Source organism: Pteropus medius, unplaced genomic scaffold, assembly GCF_902729225.1.
Source record: "Pteropus medius unplaced genomic scaffold, Ma_sr-lr_union100, whole genome shotgun sequence".
Taxonomy (NCBI): Eukaryota; Metazoa; Chordata; class Mammalia; order Chiroptera; family Pteropodidae; genus Pteropus; species Pteropus medius.
The window spans coordinates 6,965,998-6,978,766 of record NW_024342469.1 but is presented as its reverse complement, the minus strand read 5'-3'; the positions used below and the strand labels follow the sequence as shown (position 1 = coordinate 6,978,766).

Genomic DNA, 12,769 nt, shown 5'->3' with positions numbered 1-12,769 from the left:
CTCTACCTTAGCCAAAGGGCCTCAATCTCATATGGAATCCCCGACACCCTCTTCTGCCACCAACTGGAAAGAACTCTGCTTTTCAAATGGTTCTGTGTGATTAGGTAACCACCTGGATACCCTCTTTTGACATATAATGTAATATAACCTGAGAGTAATAATTCATCATATTAATAATTTTACACACATTCATAAAGGCAAGGGCCATCGGGGCTTATTCTCAGAATTATGTCTCTACAAGAAATTTATAAATGCTTGTCTAATGTTTGTACTTTTTTCTGTTATGTTTAAGAAATCCTGACCTATTTCAATGTAAAAAAGGTATTCGCTTTTATCTTCTTCTAACCATTTTTTTTTTCACTTTTAAGTCCTTAAGTCATCTAGAATCTGTTTCTGTGCATGATATGAGGTAGAGATCTAATTTTATTTTTTTCAATATGGATAAATAATTGCCTTTGATAATATTAAGTAGCTCATCTCTTCCCCACCTGAGTGAAATGTCATCTTGTCATATAATAAGATAACACAGTTTCCTAGGTCCATTTTTGGGGCTCTACAGTTTGTTACATTGGTCCATACACCCATCTCTGCATCAAACCACACTGTCATGACAACAGATGCTTTAGTCCTGTTACCTAGAAAGGCAAGCCCTCCACTAGTCTTCTTCAGGAATGTTCTGGATATTCTTGACCTTTTGATTCTTCCAGATAAATTTTAGAATCAGCCCATCAAATTCAGTTTTAAAAATCTTTTTTGGATTTTGATTATAATTGCACTGAGTAAGTGGTTCTCAACTGGGGACAATTCTGGCTCCCAAGGGACATTTAACGATGTCTGCAGATATTTTTGGTTCTCACAGCAGGAAAGGATGTACGCTAATAGCATCTAGTGTGCAGAGGCCAGGAATACTGCTAAACATCCCACATCACACAGGACAGACCTCACAACAAATAATGGTCTGGCTTTCAGTGTCAGTAGTACCAAGCTTAAGGAACTTTCCTCTAAATCTTTGCAACTTGGAGAGAACTGATATTTACATTTTTGAGTGTGTCAATAGACAAACATGAATATCTTTCCATTTATACAGGTCCTCTTTAATGTATTTCAATTAAGTGTTATAATTTTCAGTGTACAGATCTTGTACATCTTTTGTAAGATTTACTCCTAAGTAGATCATGATTTTTTGCTATTATAACTGGTATTTTTTATAAACTATATTTATTGTTTATAGCTGACATATAGAAATATAATTTGATTTATATATTTTGATCTTAGAATGAGCCATCTTGCTAAAATTCTCAGTATTTCTAATATGTCTATAGATCTTTTTGAGTTTTCTATATGAAAAAGTCCTATCACATACAAATAAATTTGTTTATTTCAATACTTATGTTTTTCAATTTCTCTTGTTTTATTGTGATGGCTAGGACGTCCAGTACAAAGGTGAATAGAAGGAGAATGGGAACCTTTTCTTCTACTTGATTCTAACAGGAATACTTCCAAATTCAAATGTATGAAAAATTTTTATTTATATTTTAAAAATTCAAACAATTGTACTTTTGCTAGAAAAAGTGGTCTGTGTGATACAGATTCTTTGAAATGTTAAGACTGCTTTATAACACATATAATCAATTGCAAAATTCATATTTTAAAACGTGTTTTATTAACTGACCTATCAATAAATGAGAGAGAGATTTTGAAATCATCTACTATAATGATAGGTGTTTCAATATCTTCTTGTAGTTCTACCAATTTTTCTTTATATACTTTAAAGTTATTTTATTGGGTATACTCACAGTTAGAAATGTTATATCTTGCTCGAGAATTAAACTTTTTATCATTGTCCTTAATAATGCTCTTGGCCTTAAATTCTATTTTGTCTGATATTAATATAGCTATGCCAGCTTTCTTTAATTAGTATATGCCTGGTTTATCTTTTTTTTCACTCATTTGCTTTTAACCTTTCTTGTAAACTTATGCTTGCAACATATATCTAGATTTCTATTTCCCCAATTTGATAATCTCTGCCTTTTAACAGACGAGTTTAATCTACTAATGTTTATTGTAATTATTCATATATTTGGACTTATTTCTACTCTTTTACTTTTTTTAAATCTCCATTTGTCCCATTTTATGCTTTTTGCCCTTTATAAAATTAAAATCTCATTTCATTTTTTCTCACTATTTACGCACTCTATACTTCTCATCTTTTAGCGTTTACCCTTGAAAGTTTATCATGCACATTTACCTTTAAAAGTTTAGCGTCAAATAATATTCTTATCCTTCTCTCAAAAAATACATGGATTTTAGTACACTATATAATTCCATAGACCCACTCCCAACTTACATACCATAGCTATAACATTTACTTGTCTTTTTTTAAAACTCAAAAATGAGACAGTATTTTACACAGAAAGTATTTTATTTTAGATACATGTTTACTAATGTCTCCAACCATTCTTCTGGAATAATTTTCCTTCTTTTTGAAGTATATCCTTTAATGTAGGTCTCATGGTGGTAAACTCTCAGTTTTTGCACTTATCTATAAATGACTATTTCACCCTCGTCCTTAAATGACGGTTTTCTGGGTGACAATTTTAGGCTGCTATTTTCTCTCAGCACTTTGAAAATATTGTATCACCGTCATCTGGCCTCCACTGTAGCTGACGAGGAGAGTTTACTGGCGTGCTGACTGTCATTTCTCTGTCCTCTATCCTCTGTGTCTTCATATTGCTTTCGTGTTTTCCATTTACTTTGAACCTATCTTCTAATTTGCTAAATTACATTTTTTATTTCAGTGGTTGTTCTCATTTTTGCAAGTTTCAATATGTAAAATTCATACACCGATTTCTAATAATTTTTTTTTTAAGTAAAACGGTTTTAATTTTTAACAGTTTGGTTGGGCTCAAAGAGCCAGGCTGTGACAGATATAACTGGCATTTGAATAACTGAATTAGTTCAGAAAAGGGCAAATCGGTTTTGATGGTTGTGCTTGTGAATGTGCCTTTTTTTTTTTTTTTTGAGACTTTATTTTTTAGAGTAGTTTTAGGTTTACAACAAAATTGACAGGGAGGTAAAGAGACTTCCCATGAATCCACTGCCCCACACATGCGCAGTGTCCCCCATTATTAATACTGTGGTTATAGCTTTTGTTTATTAGATATTCAAATACATAGCTATTCTATATCCTGTATCTGACCTTTCTAATATCTAAATATGTTCTTTGCTAATTACTTTCTCCCGTGTTTGGTGATATGGATTGTGAGTTCGTTGCCTGATTTTAATTGATGGGAAGCCTGTGAACCTAACTTGTAAATTGAGCAGGCTTTCTTCTTGCTGAGAGAACTACCTGGAATCACTTTGGTCCCCCTTGAGTTCCTGGGTTCAACACAGTAATCCTAGGCTTTCCTTCCCAATGCTCAAGACAGACCCAGAATTCATTTTCTTAACTAGTGACAACTGCCCTGAAGCAACTCAACCCCTACAGTCATCTGCAGTGTCCCACAGGCACCAGCTGGAAATCACTCTGACCCAAGCTCACATGTACTGTTCTTATTTTACCTATTTAATTAAGTTAACGAATTAAATTTGTGGAAGAAGAGACGCTTGGAGACTTCTCATACTTCTGGTAAGGCCGGAAATCTTGCAAACAGTGCATCATTTCCAGTCTTTGGTTATTTGTGCAATAAATAGGCTTCCTGGAGCTCCTAGTAAGTCTTTTTGCCAGAAGTAGCTTGAAATATTTTTTTAGTAAAAAACAGTCTCTAGTGTAATTCTATTTTTATAAAAATGATTTCTCTAGTTATCCATCTTTCTACATGTATGTATGGATAAAAGATGCCTGGGATTATGTTTATCTGATATTAATTATGGCTACTCTGAGTGATGGGATTAGAAGTGAATGATTCTCTATAATGAGCCAGTATTGTTTTTATAATCGGTAGGGTAATTTTTCTGAAACAAAAATAAAAGAAAAAATAAGCAGTCTGGAAGTAAATATTCTAAAATGTTAATAGTGGTTGGTTTAGGGTGGTAGGGGTATCAGTTATTGTTATTTTCTTTTTTTACATCTGTTTATTTTCAAATTTTAAAAAATCACCACTTGACATTCATCAATGCAAATATTTGAGTAGCCGCCACCACTTGTACCATAAGCTCTGCCATCTAGACTCTATGTCATAAGGCAACCAAGTATGACTCCACATCAACTCTGTTAGTACAAAGTTCACTGTAGAAAGAAACATCAACACTGGAGTTTTTGCTTATAAAAGCATGACAACTACTTTGAAGTTCAACTTTTGGTCCAGCGGGCCATACCATTTTAAGGGAGATAATCCCATGATAGAGACCAGAGTAATTCTCTAATACAGGTAAAGTTTCATTGCAAAGACTACTGCTACTAAAGAGCTGTTTACAGAAGATTGGATGACCAACAGAGGTAAAGCTTTGCTAATCTGGTTGTACACAATATCTGTAGTAATAGTTTTTATAACTATTACCTCCAACGAAAGGACCTAACTCTGATGCTCATAGCTCAGAGAAGCTGAGTTATAACTAGGCTTTATATAGTTTTGTCTTGCCATCAAGCAGCAATTATCCTTCAGCTCATATCTTTCTTCAATCATAATCATCTAAATAAAAACCACCCAAACTATCTACCAGAATTACAACTTAGAAAAACGTCCAGGAATAGAAAAAATGAATAGAAGTAGTGATGTGTATATAACACCTTCTCTAAAGTACCTCTTTTCCCTTGCTAATATTCAACAAAGAACCTAGGCACAGCTGTTTCAGTTCTAGATCCTAAAGTCTGAAAATCATATTTCTAGAAATGCGTTCAATATTACATTTCATTATAACTAAATAATATAGAGACACCTTTAAATTCCTTCTCATGGAAATTTACCTATATGATACCATCGCTTCCTCTGTTTTCTCTAATTCAAATGTTAGAGTCATTTTCAACTTCTTTCTTCTCCAATATATTGCCTACTTACCCTATTTCCTCTCTATATTCTATCTTTAAGCATTAACTTTCCCACATTTCAATAACCTTAGAGCAAGTTTTGGATGCTTGGATTGAAACAACTGTCTGTTACAAGCTTCCCTCCAATTCATATCTCCTTCATTTATACATGAAGCAATAAGAATTATCTTCCACTAGCAGCTGTTTTCAGTAACAAAAGCTAAGTTCTGTGACTAAGCTAGACATCCTTCTGTTCTCAAAGGCCTACAATGATTCCTAGTTGCTAGTCGTTATCAAATTGAAATTTCCAAAGACTGTCATTATGTCCTTTATGAACTCTGCTGAGTACTCTCAACTATCTGCCCACATTCTGTTACATATCATATCCAAATTCATATTCTCTATTCTATGTAATCTGACAACCATGTATTATCATGATTAATTTATTTCTTGTTTGTATTCTTTCTCACTATGGTAGGGGCTATTTGCTCTCCCATATTTATTTATTCTCTACTTCTTCCTCAAGGATAGATTCTCTTTCATCTGGGCATATGGCCGTCCAGTATAAAGACTACATTTCTCAGTCTCTCTTGCAGCTAGGAGTGTCCATGTGACTAAGTGCTAAACAATAATATGTAATCCCAAATGTCATGCGCAACTTTAATGAGTGTCCTTAAAAAGAAGGGGCGTTGATATTTTCAACCTCTTCTCCTGTCTACTGGCTAGAATGCAGATGTGATGGCTGGAGCTCAAGCAGCTATACTGGATAATGAAGTGGAAGCTACATGCTCAGTTAGGTGGGACAAAAAGACAGAAAAAGCCCTGGGTCTCTGACATCATGGAGAGCCACATCAGTTCTAGAACACCTATTTCTGGATTATTTTTAGAGGTGAGAAAAAAAAATTATATTATGTTTAAGCTGCTATCACTTTGTGGGCTCTACCACCATTACTTGTGGGTGTACCTCATTCTAACTGATCCACCCATCTCCAAGTTTTCATTTGCGACTTCTCCTGTTCCACTAAGAACACCCTCCCACTATTTATTTTCTTATTCTCCCCCCACTCCAACCAAATTATCAGCTTTCATTCTTTCTTTAAAATACAGCTTCAGATTCAAGTGCCTACATGGAAATGATTAGTATTGCTGAACTTACTTAATTCAATCACTCTTTTTTGAAAAAACCCCCACACATCTATACATCTAGCATGTCTGTGTACATATAGTGATGGACGAATAAAATTTTAAAATAATGTAACAGATTTTTAACAGATTTACTACAGTTTTTACACCCAAACATTCACTATTTACTTTAAATTGTACTCTTGCTACAAATTCATTTCAATGATGCTATCATTCACCAAAACCCTTTTTGCACCCTTATATATTTTTAAACAGACTGAAAGCCCATTGCTAGATAAAATCTCCATGAGAGCAGAAATATGCCAAATTTGCTTACCAGGCCTAGAATGTATCTGGCATACAGTAAGTAGGTACTCAATACATGTTCGTGGTATGAAAAAAAAGTACTGTAGCAAAACCTCTTCATTGGAAAATAGATTGATTTTTTTTAAAAGTCAAAAGTCATTCAGAGCTCAGTCTACTGAAGAAGATATGTCATAAAGCTGGGGAGTATTATTTTAGGTTAAAAAAAGCAGTGATTATAAAGCAGTAAACCAGATAGATTTCTTTGTATGAATCATAAAAATGGCTAAGAGTTGATGTAGCACTTGCTACTTCTGTAGCAATTCTGGGCCTTGTTTCCCAAGCTCACAGTTAAGGATGCCAAGCTCGCTCCAGCTCCAGAGCATCTGCACCTGCTCTTCCTCTGCCTGGCACACATCACCCATATCAAGGGCTTCCTCACTTCATTCAGTTCTCTGTTCAAATAGTCACCTCCTCCAAAAGGCCTTCTCTCATTACCTGACCTAAAATAAAGCCGTCCCAGTCATTCTCTGTCCTCTGACACTGCTTTGCTTTATTTTTTTTTTAAATAGCACTTGTCTCTACCTGACATAATAGTTTTATACCTATTTCATTTACGTGTGTTTAATATCTTTCTTGGTCATTAGAATATTTGCTCCATGATGAAGTGGACTTCATTTAATCCCATAGCTCCAAATTTCTGCTAGACATCCAAACTTCAAATAATAAATTCACTAAATACATGTTTTAAAAAAAAAGATCAAAGAAGAGAAGAAATGGAGGAAAGAAGAGCAAGAAAGTTAACAGAAGCAGCAAAAGCGGGGAAGAAACTCTGGATGAGTCATAATTGGTTACTTTACTCTGCTAACTCCTTTTTAGTTTCAGTTTCAATTTAAGGCTTCCGTGAGAAAATTTCAGAATAGGTACAAATCGAGTGACCGTTTGAGAACTCTTGACTGCATCAGACGAGTACTTTAAGGATTTTTAGTAGGATTAGTTTGTGTTGGTATTACTATTAATGTTTTTAAATTTTCACACTTTAAACTGACATTTGGAATATTTATTCATACTGAATACCTGCATCTCTTTCAGCATCATGATGACTAGATTCACATGATAAAGCCAGGAGGCAAGGCTCTGAAAGGACCTGTAACTCTATGTCTCTCTACTATGCCCCTCACAGCACAAAGTTTAGTTCCTTTCAAGAGACGGTTGTCTAAGTCACAACTCGTTAATGTTCCTGCTTCCTCAGACTGTCCATTCCTATACACGACTTATCGAAAAAAAGATTTGTACTAGAGAAGTTAGGGCAAAATGACAGTCTTTTAAGTTTTAGCAACTTTGGCAGAAAAAATAATTTCAGTTTCCTGCTGATTTCTAACATTATAACTATATCCTTTTTTTTTTTTTTTAAGTTTAGTAGCTCGAATTTAAAGTTTTAGGCAAAGGAAAGAGTTATGTAACACAAGGTATTATCCTAGAAGAGTTTTAGAGCAATTTTAGAATTCCGAGGCACATTTAAGAAAATGTCAGTTTCCTGGTGTGGGATCAAATGGCACAAATGCACACATATCCAGACCCTAGTCTCAGAAAAGTTCTCCTCTCATTCCAGTTATGATTAAAATATTACAAATTAATAATGATGCAAAATAGGATAGTTATCTGTTTAATACCTTTTAAGCTCAAAATTATTTATTTGGATTCCAGACAATTGCATTCAGGAAACAGTCATAAAATTTTCTACTGAATATTATTCTTCATCTTTGTTCTCTATAGTAATGGTGCCTAATATACTAATAGAATATAATATTAACACGTTAGTACTAAAAGCTATGTTTTATATTTTTTTAGTTGTTCTTAAAAACCTAATGCGTTGTAGGCCAATGATCATCATACATACTTTTTTTATGTAGCCTTGCAACCTTAAGCAGCTTTTGCCTCTTCTCTGAAGCAGGAATTTCTGGTGTGGGGGCAGAAGCGCAGGCTGTTGGTGAGTTACCTGTACCAGGTAATCTTTTAGGAAACGTCATAGAGTGAGAGGTGCGCCGTCTAGTCCGACATGCTACTTCCCTCTCTTTATGCAGCAATTGTTCATCCATCAGCAATGTGATGACTTGCTTAGACTTTTCCCGGATATGATAACCTGAAAAATACATTGAATTCGCTTAGAAAAAAAAGTTAAGGCTACGATGAATTTTTATTCAAAAGAAACTTAGGAAAAATGAATATGTTAGCAAAGTGAAGAAACCTGTGGCAAGCATAGAGGGAAACCTGTTTCGTTAGAATTGTCAATAAACGTATTCCTTTTCTTCTACTTCAAGAAGTAAATAACTATATGATGAAATTATATCATGTACTGGCATGATATTTTTCACTTTAAATATGCTTTGGATTTTCCTTTTAAAAGCAATACATACTCTGCAAGAAATCAAATGAAAAAGGCATACAAAGAGGAATGAATTAGATCTAGATGTATGACCATGACATGCGGCTGAAGATTTAAATATGCATAGTATGAATCAAATCTGTAAAGCACAGGGGAAAATACACCAGTATATGTATAAAGAAGAGAGAAGTGGATAGATGGATGGATGATGGATGGGCAAGCAGACAACCAACCAGGCACCTACGACATTGTTAATGTATGTTACCTTAGAGGCGGAAGACTGGGCGACACGAGAAGGGAGGGCAACTGGCTTTTCCATGACATGACATCCTATCGATTTGATGCCACTAACGGAATGCCAGAGCACAGTCTAAGACAAGAATTCTAACCAAAGTGCCGCCCTTAACCATCTGTGTGACTCTGAGCCAGGTGGTCTGTCTGGGCCAGAGTCTCCTGTCTGAAAAGCAGCATAAGCATATCCGTCCAGTCTAATTCACAGATATATAAAAGTACACTCATTCAAATACATGGTAATATTATTACTATTTTCCTCAGCACTCTCCCATGAGAAATAACAAAGGAATTCCTTTACTCCTCCATATCTTGGGACCAACTTATGCTAACATCTCATGTCTTTGCAAGCCTTGTAAAAGTAAACTGAAGTGAACTGGAAAGTGCCTAAATATCCACTATTACGTTAATTTTGGCCTTCAAGTATGATGAATTAGTGTTAATGTTATGTTTCCAATTACAATTTACTAGTAGTGGAGCAATGAGAAATGGTCAAATTCAGGGTATATTTCATTAAGGACTGATAGTGTCAGAAACCTTTGCTCAAGTCGCCATCTTTTCCAAGATTATTTCACCTAATTTCACTTCTTAGTCATGTCTTCCTAACTTTTTAATAACTGCTTCGATCTTATCATTCTAAACATCCTTAATTTCCTATGATTTGCTTCCAGTCCGTATCCCAAAACAATCTCAGCATTTTGGGTTACCACTTCTTGTGGCATGACAGACTGTCTCATGCTGTGACTGTCAGCCTTTAGGGACTAGACAATACACTGGACACTATCTTTCCTCGATAATCGACATAGCTTCGTTTGGAGGAGGAGAGAGGAGTGAGAAACTCATTTCCCCTTTCTTAACTTCAGGAGCTCATCTCCTTCCACTTCTCGCCTCACTGTGCCTACTCTCGCCACCCTGGCCGCCTTGTTCTGCAGTCCCGCCATGTGCTTTATGTCCTTAGAGCTGTGTGCTGCCTGTTCCTTCTGCCGGGAACTCTTTGCGTGGCTAGATCCCTGATTCATTCAGGTCACTACTCAAATATCACCTCCTCAGAGAAGCCTTCCCTCTGCCCACCATCTCTAAAATAGCCTCATGCCCATCTCTCTACTCCCTTATCCTACTTTATTTTTTACCTTGGCATTTATCACTATCTAATATTATATTATATATTTATTTCCTTGTTTTTTGTTTGTTTCCTCACCTAGAATATGAGCTCCATGAGGGCAAATAATCTCATTCACCCAGTATCTTCAGTGTCCAGAAGAGTAATTGGCGTATAGTAGATGCTCAATAAATATTTACTGAGTGACTGAATCGATAAAGGAACAAATTACCAAAAGTCTCCATTTTCTCCTTGACATTGTGCAAACTGAACTAGATGGATGAAATATAATGAGCACCAATTTACAATTTAACTGCCTGAGGAAGCTGCTTGATCTGAAACAACTTCTTGCAACACTGCTAATTAGAAAAGGTTAGAAACTGAAGTGACGGGACCGATGTGGAAGAGTCTACTTGGAGTCTGCATAGATCAATGGGGTTTGAGGACAGCTGCACTAGTTCAAAAGGACAAGCAAGTACCTACAGCAGAAAGCCAGCTGCATGACAGCAAACTCCCTGAAGCATCAGGGCTCCTCCTTGAGCTAACAGTTTGCAGCATTAGGAAGGTCAGGCCACAGGAATTGTAGAAAACAGGGGAGAAATCATACAGAAGTGAATTTCCCACTCAAGGCTGCCCACTGCCCTGCCTACCTCCCATCACCCTCGAGATGATGGAGAATAGAAATCTGGCTGTTCTAAAGCATCAAAGTTGAAAGTGAAAAAATCTAAGAACCCAATAAACCTGCTTCAAGGATGAGTTAAATAATAACAATCGTAATAATAAGATGGTATATATTTCACTTTTAACCAATATATTTCTAAAGAAAGGAAGGTGGACATAGTACTAAAACAGAATAGTACTAGAAATGGAATAAACATAGGCAGCAACTGCTTTGTGTCTGAAAGAGAGAAAAGAGCGGGGAGAGGGGGAGAGGAGGAGAAGGGAAGAGGAAAAGGGAGAGAGAGACAGAGAGAGGGAGGATTCTCTGAAACAAGAAATTAAAACTATACAATAGATCAACAGCCAAGATCAAGACATTATATAAAACACATCAAGATAAAAAGCTTGTTAATTGAGGCGAAGGTTAAAATAAAAATAAAACTATATACTGTTTTAATTAGAAATCTTTTGGTTGTAAGGCCATGGGAAAACCAGGGGTTGCATTTGGCCTCAGATGCAGAGATAGGAAAGTTCAAGAAGGACTCTTTTCTCCTCTCTCATCTCTTGTTTCTCTCTGTGTAATGAAAGGCCTTCATTTTCTCCTGTTGCAGGTTGGCTTCTTCAATCTGGATGTGGATATAGCCACAGCAGCTCCAAGTTCACACCTCATGCTCCACCGCCTGAGAAGTCTCCCTCTTCCTTTATTCAAATTTGAAAAACCCAGGAGAATAACTCTGATTGGCCCAGTTTGAAAATCACATGCCTACCACTATGGTCAGAGTGGGGTACTACCACTGGCAACTCTCATTAGAAAGACAGTAGAGTGAGGGGAGGATTAACAGGATAGAAAAATGAACAAGTAGAAAGCCAACCTGAGGAGTCCTCCCAAACTCAAGGCAAAGGACAAGGACACACCAATCACAGAACTGTGCAACAACCCACACCCAAGGTTATTCACATTTCATCATTTCTCCAACACGTAAGTTTCAGGAAATGTTCTAAGCAATATGGGCACAAGTGAGGAAAAAAAAAGAGAAATGTTTCTAAACAAGATAATTCCAGGTAAAAATAAATGCTCTAAAGAAAATAAAGAGGAGTGATGTGTTAAACATTAATCTGTGATGCGGTCCAGAAACGTCTTACCATGGAAGTTCACGCGTCAGCTGAGTCTTGAAGAACAGGAAAAAGCCAGCTATGCAGATGTACCAGGGGACAGCCCCTGGCAGAGGGAACAGCTCGGGTTTCATTTCTTCAGGAAATCCTTCTCCTGAGTGATGACAAGCCTCCTCCCACCCTCCCCATACATCAGGGCCTCAGACTTGGTCAGGCCCCACCTTCACACGCTCTCACAGTACCTACACTTAAATGGTCCCTCCGCAGTTGTAACTACCTATTTATTCGAAAAATGGTTTTTTCCTCCATTAGAGTATAACATCCACAAAAGCCAGAACTATACTTTTTGCTTAGGAGATACTTAAGAAATGTCTGTTAAATTAACAAATGAATATGCTGAGGAAAAACTTTCCAAATACGGGGAAGAGTCTATATAAGTTCACATTATGTAAAGAGATTTGGAAATATGGTAAATTCAAAGATCGTGGGTACTGAGCTGGCACGACACACACCAGACTTTACCTGGTGTATTTGAAGAGAAGAAGATTAATAAAAATTGAAAAAAATAAATTCTTTCGAAATAGAGCACAGGTCAACAAGATTAATTAAAGTCATAAAGGGCAGATTGCAAGGTCCCAATATTCACTTAGAAGGAGTTTCAAAAGAAGAAAATTAAGGTAATTGCAAAAAAGCAATATTCAGAAAGACAAGAGCTGGGGATTTTACAGAAAAGATGTGAATTCTCACATCACCAAACGACCTTCAAAGACCAAACAGAATAAATAAATCTATGCCTAGAAACACTTTGGAGAAACAGAAGAATATTTAG

General features: G+C 36.1%; 1 protein-coding gene across 1 annotated transcript in view; it reads right to left on the bottom strand.

The window, feature by feature from the left end:
- The window catches only part of ENTHD1 (ENTH domain containing 1), a 78,749-nt gene extending 66,638 nt beyond the window's left edge, over positions 1-12,111 (bottom strand). Inside the window, exons 1-2 of the mRNA XM_039863407.1 lie at positions 11,971-12,111; positions 8,292-8,534 (exon numbers count right to left, since the gene is read on the bottom strand). Coding sequence (XP_039719341.1) covers positions 8,292-8,490 — 199 coding nt within the window. The 5' untranslated portion in view covers positions 8,491-8,534; positions 11,971-12,111. The remainder of the gene's footprint in view (positions 1-8,291; positions 8,535-11,970) is intronic.
- Between the last annotated feature and the right edge of the window lie 658 nt (positions 12,112-12,769).